Here is a 12,500-nt window from a genome sequence, read left to right as displayed (position 1 = left end):
CACTATTTTTGAAAGATCTTTTAATAGAAGGGCTTTTTGAGCAAGTTATCCAACATGAAGATGCTTGTCACATTTTTCTGCAATAGCGCATTCCTTAAACGTTGTTTTGAGTATCTTAAAAAAGGATAATCGATCCCAAAAACTTTCGAATCGAAGCTGTTTATAGCAGACGGACTTTAGGTCGGCTGTGGTCTCACACTTTCACATATATATCTTTTAATATTATAAGATGTTTGATGGGTTGTTGACAGACCAGCTTTTTTGTCTGTCCGAGGGGGAGCATATCGTCTTTTGTTTCATATTTATTGACCAAGGCCGAAGGCCGCGGTCAATAAATATGAAACAAAAGTCGATATGCCCCCCGAGGACCGACAAAAAAGCTGGTCTGTCAACAAACCATCAAACATCGTTTTTGTCATCATTTTGGTAGTGAGAAAATAAGTGCACAATCAACCCAGGGAGCCATGCTTTGAAACACGGGTTCCGTGCTGATAACCACACGAGTCCTGGTTTGATAACCACTGGCAATCATAGCTGGCGTGTGAAAGCAACTTTCTGTGTTTTGGAGTTCATTAAATGTTGGGGTGAATATGTCAGGTTTGAGGATGCACAGTTCTGTAGGTTCATCTCGGTATTCCACCCCCTCGGCTTTCTGTTGTTAATAGGCCTATTAAGCTGAGTGATCGAATGTGGAAGCTACGTTTGGTCAAAGGTCACAGAAGATTTGCGTCGTGCAGCGAATGAAAGAATCGCGATCTTGTTTCCGACTCAGTACCTCTTTGTTTTTCATTTGACCTGTCATTCTCCTTGCTCGGCTTTGTTAGATGTTTGCATATCTTGTTGCTATTTTCTTTGCTTTTATTATTGTTTCTTTTTTGTGCTTCGTTTATCGATACAACGTCTTGTGCACAGGTCAAAATGTGTGTGTCAGGGGTCGTTTTACTTGAACTTGACGTTCGTGTTTCTCCGAACGTCTGTGTATCGAAACACAGATACACGCACTCCATGACTCTGTGAGAAGACAAAACATATCGCTAGGTTTCATTTGTTTTTGATGAATGTATAACCTTTCATGAAGTAGTTTTGTTTTTTGTTTACTTTTGCCAGTTTGCCAGTTCGTTTTTGGAACTTTGCAAAGCAGTGTCGTGTCGTCTCAGTGTGTAGGTCCAATGAAAAGAGCCGAAGAATCCCCGAGCGTTTCTATTGGGTTTGCTTTTGATTATCCATGTATAACCTGCTTCCTGCAACTATGGTAACCGGGGATTTATTGCCTGGAGATTTATTTCCCAGGTGCTTGTGAATGAAAACTCGTGAAAATGATGACAAAATTCCTTATTCGTCAAGTTGTCGGGCAGACCGCTGAACCTCATATTTGTTTCCACTACCACACCGGCTCATAAATTGTAATTTTCTTGTGAAAATTAGTAACTTTCACGTGTTTATTACTAATTTTTACATGTTAATGACTAACTTTCAGTTTTGGCACAAGTAAGCCGTCATAACAATGCACACTTACTCAAGTCACTATATACGTGCGTGGCCCTGTGAACAGCCACGTACGTAATACCAGATACACCTTACTTGGGCGGTCTGATGAACATATTACGCCTCACATTAATTGGGCAAAGTCGAATTGACAAAGTCTAAATCACGAAGCTGGCTGCACAAAAAGTCTTGACACTGAATTCTCGGTAAAAGGACCTCACAAAGTCGGGCTCAATTATAATTAAGGACAGCCTTTACACTCAGAGACAAGGACTGTTGGTTTTCAGGGTATGCTTTTTTCGGTTCCGTTGTTGTAAACACAACACAACACACAAACCACAAACACACATACATGCATTAACACACACACACACACACACACACACACACACACACACACACACACACACACACACACACACACACACGAGCGGACGCGGCACACAAACACACACACACACACACACACACACACACACACCGTGGCACACGCACGAATGCACACACGCACGCACGCACGCACACACACACACACACACACACACACACGAGCAGACACACACACACACACACACACCACACACACACACACACTGTGTGTGTGTGTGTGTGTGTGTGACTGTCACACACACACACACACACACACACACACACACACACACACACACACGGGAAGCGTGACAGAGAGTGAGTTTGTTCATTCCCATCGAGTCACTCTATTATCCCATTATCTCGTTTTACTCCATTGGTGAAAAATTCGGGTTGCTTCCTACCAGGGGAAAGTATCCTCAGCGGATTATGACTTTATTCAGTTATTCTGCAGAAAAGACAAATGCTGGAGAAAAACTGTTCTTTTCTGCAGCAATTCTGCATAATGTCATCTTTCGCCAAAGCAGCGTTTTTTTCTGCAGCAAAACATTTTACTGCAGTAAAATTGAAATCAAGAATGCTGCAGTAAAACGGTGCTGTTGTTTTACTGCAGAAAACCTGTTTACACTTTTTCTGCAGCATTTTGTACTGGCTCGTTATAATGTTGGAGCACGCGAGCCCCCCTCTGTCGAGAGATGGACTCATCCAGAATTACCAATAATTACAAACTAGTATACTATCCCAGGGGGCGACGAATACAAACGCTACTTTACAAGGTCGATCGTTTTTCTCCAGAAAAACTGTCACAGACTATTCTGAAGAAAATGTTAATCGCAATAATGCTGCAGAAAACCAAGTAAACATTATGCTTCAGAAAAACTGTTTTACTGCAGTAAAAAAACGTTGTTCGGCGAAAGATGACATTATGCAAAAATGCTGCAGAAAAGACAGTTTTTCTCCAGCATTTCGGTTTTTCTCCAGAATAACTGAATAATGTCATAATCCGCCAAGAGCCAGTACAAAATGCTGCAGAAAAAGTGTAAACAGGTTTTCTGCAGTAAAACAACAGCACCGTTTTACTGCAGCATTCGTGATTTCAATTTTACTGCAGTAAAACTGTTTTACTGCAGAAAAAAACGTTGCTCTCGCGAAAGATGACAATATGCAGAATTGCTGCAGAAACAAACAGTTTTTCTCCAGCATTTCTGTTTTTCTGCAGAATAACTGAATAAAGTCATAATCGAATCCGCTAAGGATAGGAAAGCTAGCAGCAACACTGAATAAGAGTCGCACTACCCAGATCTGTTCATGTTAAGGTGTGTAGTCGAATCTTTATTAAATGTAAAAACGTCAAATGACACAAATGCGGCCGTTATATTGTTCTCTGTGATAGCGATGTTCTCTCAGTCCTTGAAGTAGGCTTACGTAAAATATTCCTCCATTCTCGTTGAGATCAAAGTGTTTTCATCGGTTGTATCTTCAGCTCCTCTGCAAGGTTTTGCTGAAACGGATGAAAAAAAAATATATAGCAGATTATGTGCAAAAACAGCCAGTATACACATGTCAATATAGGCGTCATGGTCGTTTTTCAAAACTTACTCTGTTGGGCATTTCAAAAGTGTGACAATCTTGAAAATAACTATGCATATGCTAGGGATCTGGAAACAATCAGGTGAGAATTGTCCACTATATTTGATGGCATATTAACAATGTGTGCGTGTGTGTGTGTGTGTGTGTGTGTGTGTGTGTGTGTGTGTGTGTGTGTGTGTCAGTGTGTGTGTCAGTGTGTGTGTCAGTGTGTGTGTGCGTGAGTGTGTGTATGTGTGTGTGTATATATTTTGTGCGTGCGTGCGTGCGTGCGTGAGTGCGAGCCTGTTCGAAACTTGCTACACGGCCGCATGAAAGTGATAAACTCATCCCCTCTGTAACACACACCACCTGTGTCAGTGTGACTGAATCTATTCTTGATATATATCTTCATACAAAGTTGAAAAGAATGTACTCACAGCGTATTTGATCTGATTGGGGTGGTAGGGAATTCCGCCCAGTCGGGTGCACTTTTCTATGTGTTTTCTCTCTGGGTCACCAGGCACCAGTACCTCGCTCTCACCTTCGGCCTAGCAATGTTAATGATGATAACGATGAAATTAGAAGGCCAACAAAGCACAGAACAGAAGTTACTCCGCAGTTAAAGCGGCAAAAGCGAAGAAGAAGAAGAAGAAGAAGAAGAAGAAGAACAAAGAAGAATGAACAAAGAAGAAAGAAGAAAAAAGAAAGAAGAAAGAAGAAAGAAGGAAGAAGAAGAAAGAAGAAGAAAGAAGAAGAAGAAAGAAGAAGAAGAAGAAGAAGAAGAAGAAGAAGAAGAAGAAGAAGAAGAACAACAACAACAACAACAACAACAACAACAACAACAACAACAACAACAACAACAACAAACAGAACCAGACGAAGCAGAAGACTATTTTCTTTACTGTCGATGAAACATACTACATGAAAGCTACGTGTTCGTCTCTCGTCTGTTCATTATTATTTGTCTGTTGTGCATGGCGTTTGTTCCCTTTAAAAACCGAAAGATGGAGGTACTGATAAATTCTGTGTAATGAATTATAGTAAACGTTCTGTTATTCAACCTGTCTTGTTTTCTCATCAGCGTAAGCACGCGTCAAATGAAGAGGGAAACCACACAAAAACAGAGAGAGACAGAGACAAACTGCGACATAGAGAGAGGAGGAGACTGAGAAAATGAGCCGACAGACGGACAGACAGACAAAGACAGAAACATGGAGAAAGTGACGGTTACCGACCAACAAACAGAAAGACAGACAGACAGACAGACAGACAGACAGACAGACAGACAGATAGACAGAAAAACAGAAAAACAGACAGAAAGGCAAGACAGAGTGACAGACAGACAGACAGGGAATAATCTCACCGGTTCCAGGTTCCTGCAGTGATCCATGAGGTCACTCATTCTGTCTGTGAAGCCAGGCGCGAATGCACTGGGGTCTATAGCGATAAAACATTGCCCCTGGAGATAAACAAACAAACACAGGAATGATATTTTACATTCCAGTCGCAATACCCTGGCATGGACATATCTTGGAGAGAAACATTTGCACAGGGTCTAGAGCAACGGACAAATCCCCCCCCCCCCAACCCATCAACCCAAATTTGTTTTTGTTTTAAATACAAGCACCGGTGCATACTGCTTATATTTTGGGTATGCTAAAGTAGGACTTTTTCATCATCTATACAGGTTATGCTTTACCATGGCATCGGTCGTGTCAACGTTTCGTAGGTTGGAAGCGTTTTAACGCTATTTTCAAAGCTACAGTCGGTCAGTATGAAATCAGTACATGTTTCTTGGACATGCCTTACACTAAACTGCTTGGAAGCGGTGTCACGTACGTTTTGTTGTAAGAAAACTACGAGCAATTCCATTATTAGAGGATTGTCTATTTTGGTCCAAGCTGCCGTTTTAATTGTCCCTACACAATCTCAGACATTTACTGTACCACACCACACCACACCACACCACACCACACCACACCACACCACACCACAACACAACACAACACAACACAACACCGTCAACACAATACAACACAAACACAACACAACACAACACGAAACAATACAAACAAATAATATTATTCAAGTCAGAAAAATCCGTTTTGTGACGAACAACAAGACCATTCAACAAAACTCGACGTAAACAGGGCTCATTCCAGAAACTGTTTGAAGTAATAGACGTTTTCTGGAAATAACTCTTGTTGTGATTTTCAAGCGTTGTGGAAGAGTTGAGCCCGAGAATGTGAGTCAGACAATAACACGTGGTCGACCAGTTAAAACCAGCAATCGCAGCGAATAACTGACTCCGATGTGTATATTATGCAGTGTCCGCTCGATAAATATGACCTCGTTTCTTTCGAAAATATACACATCAGTCTTACGAGGTTTGCCGGTCTGTCGTTTGTCTTCCATCGCCTGACGTTAGGTCCGAAGGCCGCTCCGGACAGCAGACCGCAAAACACATCCACCATCATGGACAGTCCGTAACCCTTGTAGCCACCTGCAGCACAATTATCGTATTGGTCACTGCGTCAACATTTATATCATTATCATTCACAGTATGAATTAAAAAACAAGAATTGTATAGGTTATTGGAACGTTTAATTATTGACCAAAAAACACCGTTACATTTACCATTACGTCGACACAGTGGTCTTTTTAAGTAAACAGACAGACAAACACTTACGATACAAATAATGAACTTATATCAAAATTGTCGATGAAACTCGTATGCAAGATGCCGGAGAAGTAATGATCAATGACGAAATGCAAATGTAACGGTTTGTTTTGTCAATAATTAAACGTTTCAATGACCTAAAATTCTTGGGTTTTGATTCTGAATTTTGGAACGTTAGCACTATGTCTGTTTTTGAATTTCATTCACAATATGATTCACATAGATCCACTGATTAAAAAACTTAAATCCGAGACAGACTGAATGACTCGTGGACCACTCTAGGTAACATTTAGAACACTTTGTCCTCCTCCTCCTCCTCCTCCTCCTCCTCCTCCGCCTCTCTTCGTCTTTTTCGTTGTCGTAATTGTTGATGTAGTAGGCATCCCAAAACAGAAAGACTGCTAACGTTGTGTCTGACTATATACTCAAAAGACCACCGGATCGTCGTACTCTGGATGCAACATAGAAGTAATTACTTCGAAGTGATTACTTCGCGGGTATTTTCCCAAGCGAGTAGCCACACGATCTTGAGATAAGTTCATTATCTGTTTCGTAAGTGTCTGTCTGTCTGTCTGTTTGTCTGTCTACTTCAAATACCTTTGGGTCGACGTACGAGTACTAGTAGCCTAAAGTTAACGTTTGGTTTTCTCTATACTATAAACGTTCCATTTACCTACCAATCTTGTTTTTTGATTCTGAATGTTGGAACGTTGGCAGTCTCTCTGGTTTTGGATCTGTGAATGCAACGCTTTTTGTGTCAATAATTAGATGTTCCAATAACCTACCTTTTTAATCTGGTGCAAGCCTAGTAGGCGCGAAACACAGTCATTGTCGGCATATTCTTTGTTTTCATTGTTATCACCCCAAAACAGCCGCGTAACTTACTGCATTCTTCTGACCCTCCTAGCGGCATGAGTCCCCCACTCTCGACCACCGGCTTGGGGTCGGTGCTGGTCTGCAACAAATGCACCCAACAGCTACACTGAGATCACTTCGGGTTCAAGTACCATGCAATTCCGCGCTGTGAAGTCTCAAAGTCAAAGTATTTAATGCTGAACGATACTCTGTATGCTTTTCGAAAGAGGCAGTGGCGGGGCGAGAGGGGAGGGGGAGAGAGAGAGAGGAAAAATAATAATATCAATAATGAAGAAATCGCCTTTCCCATGGATGGATGGATTTGCTTGTAAGAGGTGATCGATGCTTTCTTTTCATTTATTTTGGTGTGAAGCGCTTTGTAAGCTGACCTTGACCTTGCCTGGGTTAAGAGTGGTCTTCCACTTCAACATGCATCAACAATCTACAGCATGGCTGGTTCTTATGCCGCATAGCGGGCTGTTTTGTATGTGTGGGTTATATTAAATGTGCAGCTTCACCTACGTGTTAGTTACGACATTAAGTCAGCATAAATGTCCCACATATGACTCAGGAAACTGGCAGGCAGTAATGTATGTGTCCATTGGGACGGATGCGCTTATCCCAAGTTGTGAAAGTCCTTAGACTCCAAGCTCCTGGCCATGACTCAGCTCATGACATGTCAAAATGTATCGCAGCTCAGGAAGGGTTCTTCCAAAAATGGCAGGATCAAATTAATGGTGAGCTGTACAATAATATGAGAGTCTAAGGACTTTCATAACTGTGGGAAGGTGGAGTGGAAGGGGAATGACACAGGCAGAGGAGCACACAATGGAGACACCAAAGAATAGCTACAGTCAGGGGAGGCAGCAAATACATCACATCAGTATGCCACTTGGCTACATAACAGCCTACACAAATAACTGAAATGAAGGGCATCTTACCTTTCCCGAAGAGTCGACCCCCCAGCCCTTGGGGATGGGCTTGCCCTTCCTGTCGTTGAGCTCCACCTTGCCCAGAGCCACCGCCGTGGTGGCCATGTCAAGCACCATGCTGTCGCCTTGATTACCAGGGGCCGCCAGGGACAGGGGGTTCGTGCCCAGCGTCGGCTGTGGACAGAGAGAGACAGAGATTGAAATGCTCCTTCTTTTGGAGGGTGTAATCTACTGAAAGCCTGTTTTCTTCCTCTCGAAATGGCAACAGCCTCCTACCCTTCCTTGTTTCTCCTTTATGACCCCCAAAGAAGTGCCTTTGCTTGGCTTCGCAACTTCAATAGTCCACACACCACAATGTTCTCCTTGTTCATCATGTACCATTTCAAGCCCGGAGTGAGGATACAGACTTGCGTCTAGACTTAAGGGCAAGGGTAAGTACGCCTTGGCCGCCAGTGACCGGTTCGTGGACACACAGAGAGGGGATTCAGAACGAACGCACAGACATTATTGTATACGGATAAAGGTTTAAGGCACAATGCCTCGTCTAACAACCTGTCCCTAAATACATAAAAACATTTAATATTCAGTGAAGATTCCTTTGTATTTGTTTGTTTGTGGTCCCTAAGAGGCCTTCATAGTCGAACAGTTGACATTGTGTGTGCTGGCCTTGTATTGGTGAGTACAGAATTCTTTCGTATTTCAACTTTGTACATCTCACCCACAGTCATTTTATTGTTTTGATTCACCAAAGAATCATACAGATAAGAATAATAAAAATATTAATGCGAACTATTTAATATAGGCCTAAGAGTTGAATACTTTTGGATTTAAAGCCTATGAGATGGTAGGCCCTGGACAGTATTGTTGACAGAATATGCCACATAATTGAATGATGCATGCAGTCATGTTACCAAGCTAGGATCGCATGAGCAAAGAAAAAAACCCGACTAGACACCACCTAAAAGCTGTTGAAATCTGCTTTGAACAACCTTCTCATGACATTGCCTACATACCTTTCGTGCGCGTGTTGGTACCAAAAGGGGTGATGTGTTGGTAAACGCCATGCCCTGAAAAACACACACACACACACACACACACACACACACACACACACACACACACACACACACACACACACACACACACACATAAACAATGGTATTACTGGGGGAAAAGGAACATTCAACAATTTTACCTTGGCAGACAGAAAAAGAGACAAAAAGACTGTAAGAGAGCAAATACTATCTTTACGACAAGAGTCGGTACAATGAACGAATACATTTGCCAAACATAAGAGAGAGAGAGAGAGAGAGAGAGAGAGAGAGAGAGAGAGAGAGAGAGAGAGAGAGAGAGAGAGAGAGAGAGAGAGACAGAAAGACTGACTGAGAGAGATTAGAGAGAGACACAGGCAGACAGAATAATATTATCACTTCCAGTAGGCTAGCAAATCTTAGCCCATATTTTTACCACAACCATCAGCCACGCTTGAAAAAAAAACCCACAAAAACAGCAACATAGCTGACGACAACAAAACTCGCGAAATGAACCCGAGTGACAATATATACATCATGTATTACAAAAGCAAGAAGCAGGAACACAAAACACAGTCAGTGATTAAAAATGTACGACCCGTGACTCATGATCAGTTCTGAGGTGATAATTGTCTGGGACACTCGCTGGTCATACTTGCACGAGCAAGAACGTATCATTAGGCAGGCATCAGTTTGGCGGGCCGAATGTAGCAAATCAACCACTGCGGATGACACCGCGTTTTTGTCACTGTCATTGTCACTGCGGCAGTGACAACCGACCAATAGAGACACGCTATATAGTCACATGACAGTTTACTTGTCTCCGATTGATCGTTGTCACTGCGTTTGCCACTGCCGTGGTCACAGCGCACACTGGTCAGGAGTGCCTGGGTAAATTGGGGTGAAAGTCGTTATGGTCTCTTTTCTGGTTGGTCGGTTGTCGGAAAACGGGCTGTGTCGCTTTTCGGAATTCAATTGCAGTGTGAAAGTCATCAGTGCCCAGAAAATTGGTCGCAAAACGGGATGTGTCGCTATTGGGCATGTGTCGCTATTGGGAGGGGTTTCTATGGGAGATTTAATTTACTGTCTACAGAACTCACAAGCAGTCCTTGCTCCATCGCCCTCATACTGTACCATCCAGCAATACCAAAGTGATTGGAACCTGCAGCAAGAAATCAAGCATTATGCACGTGCAGGGACTAAGACACGTTACACACGTAAACTTGACTTTATAAAAATTGTTTGTTTGTGTGTTTCTATGTGCACTTTTTCGTTTTTTTGTGATGGTTTGTTAATGCGTATCTCTTTCTCTCTGTCTTGTTTGGAAACATCTCTCTCTCTCTCTCTCTCTCTCTCTCTCTCTCTCTCTCTCTCTCTCTCTCTCTCTCTCTCTCTCAGTCTCTCTCTCTCTCTCTCTCTCTCTCTCTCTCTCTCTCTCTCTCTCTCTCTCTCTCTCTCTCTCTCTCTCTCTCTCTCTCTCTGCCACCACTAGCTGCACTCCTCACTGAAGCTACTTCTCCGTATATTACGTATAACCCGTATATATATTACATGTACATGTTTTACTTGTCTGAGGAAAGGTTGTAAGGCAGGGCATTGTGCCTTAACCCTTGTACAATAAAAATCAATCAGTCACTCGCTCTCTTAGGCCTAAAATAAAAATAGGTGTGGTTACGGTAACCCGACCTACCCTATTTTTGGGGGCCGACCCTATAACTTTTTATTACATTTGTCAAAAAAATACCAAAAAAACCAAGTAAACAAGTGCAGAAAACGCAATGAAAGCGAAAGCGCCCGAGTCGCACACTTATTTCCCTGTCAAGTAGGTTTAATTTGTACACATAAGAAAAAAAAAGTTAAAACAAAAAAAAGTGATTGCCTACCTTCCTTCCCTATTTTTTTTGTGGCTATGTTACCGTAACCACACCTCTTTTTTTTTGGCCTTAGTGTTGTTTTTGTTTACCTCTCGCGGACACCCATCCAATGCCAGCTTCCTTAGCTTTCTGAATAGCTAAGTCCATGCAAAACCGTCCAACCACGGGTCCTGAAAAGAAAAAAGAACCCCTCACCAAATGCACTGACATGAATTTAGGATCAATAGTCAGTGGTCGGCGGCATGGGCACATTTGCGACCAGAAAAGTGACTAGTTCCTGTTTTAATGCGCTTTGTCAATCACTTAAAATTGAGAGCAATTATTCTTTTGAGAAGAAAAAGCAATAAAAGTCAGCGTACATGTATATAACCTCCAAGTAGCACCTGTTTCAGCTAAAATAACTGGTGGTCACATCAATAATTTAACAAAAATAAAGCACGAATAAGGACCTAGCTTACTCGATTGTATATGATTGTATTCTATGTCTGTCATCATATTAGTGTACTAAACACACAAAGACTTAATTACTGTATTAAAACCAGGACTGGACCTAGTGTATATGATCGGGAGGGGTTTCAAAATAAAGCAGGGGTACATGTGTGTGTTGCAAATTAGCATTTGAAAAGTATATTTTGGGTCTCTCTTTGGGAAACAAATGTACATGTGCCGGCTTCCCCTAGATCCAGCCATTTGATATAGACGATTTTTGGAAATAACTCCTTCGGGTTTGTTCAAGAGTTACCTTTTCATACAAAAGCTCTGACAAACAAATGATTGACCAATCAGTAGCGAGAGGTCTGTCAGAAACAGGTGGACCGAAGAACGTGTTTCCGACAGACCTCTTGCTTGTGATCCGGTTCATTCTTTGTTGTCAGAATCTTTGCAAGAAAATGTCACTCTCCCACAACCTATACAGCGGGGATATAGCTCAGTTGGTAGCGCGCTGGATTTGTATTCAGTTGGCCGCTGTCAGCGTGAGTTCGATCCCAGGTTCGGCGGAAATTTATTTCACAGAGTCAACTTTGTGTGCAGACTCTCTTCGGTGTCCGAACCTCCCCCCGTGTACACTACATTGGGTGTGCACGTTAAAGATCCCACGATTGACAAAAAGGTCTTTCCTGGCAAAATTGCTTAGGCACAGTTAATAATTGTCTACCTATACCCGTGTGACTTGGAATAATAGGCCGTGAAAGGTAAATATGCGCCGAAATGGCTGCAATCTACTGGCCGTATAAAATTTCATCTCTCACGGCATCACTGCAGAGCGCCTAGAACTGTACCCACGGAATATGCGCGATATAAGATTGATTGATTGATTGATTGATTGATTGATTGATTGATACAAACCCGACAGAGTTATTTTCGGAATTCGTCTATTGGAATTCGTCCCACTGACGATCATTCGATCCTCACCGGGAACAAGAACAGGGTATAATGATTTGCAATCTAGCATTACCAGGATCCACCTTCGAGCGAAGTACGTCATGCAAGTGTCCACCAGCCATAAACAATGACGATAACATTTTGCGTCCCGAGAACAGTAGGCACAGTATTGGAGTACAAAGACAAGTATATAACAAAACTTAGGCTAGGGTTGACTGACTGACTGACTGACTGACTGACTGACTGACTGACTATTTCTGTCCCCACAGTACTTGTGACTATTTAGGACATGACGTGGTTAGGCTTATTATATGCTAAGAGG

General features: G+C 42.3%; 1 protein-coding gene across 1 annotated transcript in view; it reads right to left on the bottom strand.

Annotated features, from left to right (window-relative positions):
• Window positions 1-3,154: 3,154 nt before the first annotated feature.
• Window positions 3,155-12,500, bottom strand: part of LOC138981523 (uncharacterized oxidoreductase YjmC-like) — an 11,692-nt gene continuing 2,346 nt past the window's right edge. The window contains exons 3-11 of the mRNA XM_070354467.1: window positions 10,885-10,965; window positions 10,022-10,083; window positions 8,904-8,957; window positions 7,900-8,064; window positions 6,989-7,058; window positions 5,808-5,926; window positions 4,787-4,882; window positions 3,861-3,971; window positions 3,155-3,355 (exon numbers count right to left, since the gene is read on the bottom strand). Coding sequence (XP_070210568.1) covers window positions 3,308-3,355; window positions 3,861-3,971; window positions 4,787-4,882; window positions 5,808-5,926; window positions 6,989-7,058; window positions 7,900-8,064; window positions 8,904-8,957; window positions 10,022-10,083; window positions 10,885-10,965 — 806 coding nt within the window. The 3' untranslated portion in view covers window positions 3,155-3,307. The remainder of the gene's footprint in view (window positions 3,356-3,860; window positions 3,972-4,786; window positions 4,883-5,807; window positions 5,927-6,988; window positions 7,059-7,899; window positions 8,065-8,903; window positions 8,958-10,021; window positions 10,084-10,884; window positions 10,966-12,500) is intronic.

The sequence above is a fragment of the Littorina saxatilis genome, linkage group LG12, assembly GCF_037325665.1.
Source record: "Littorina saxatilis isolate snail1 linkage group LG12, US_GU_Lsax_2.0, whole genome shotgun sequence".
Lineage (NCBI taxonomy): Eukaryota > Metazoa > Mollusca > Gastropoda > Littorinimorpha > Littorinidae > Littorina > Littorina saxatilis.
This window is presented reverse-complemented; position numbering and strand designations above follow the sequence as displayed.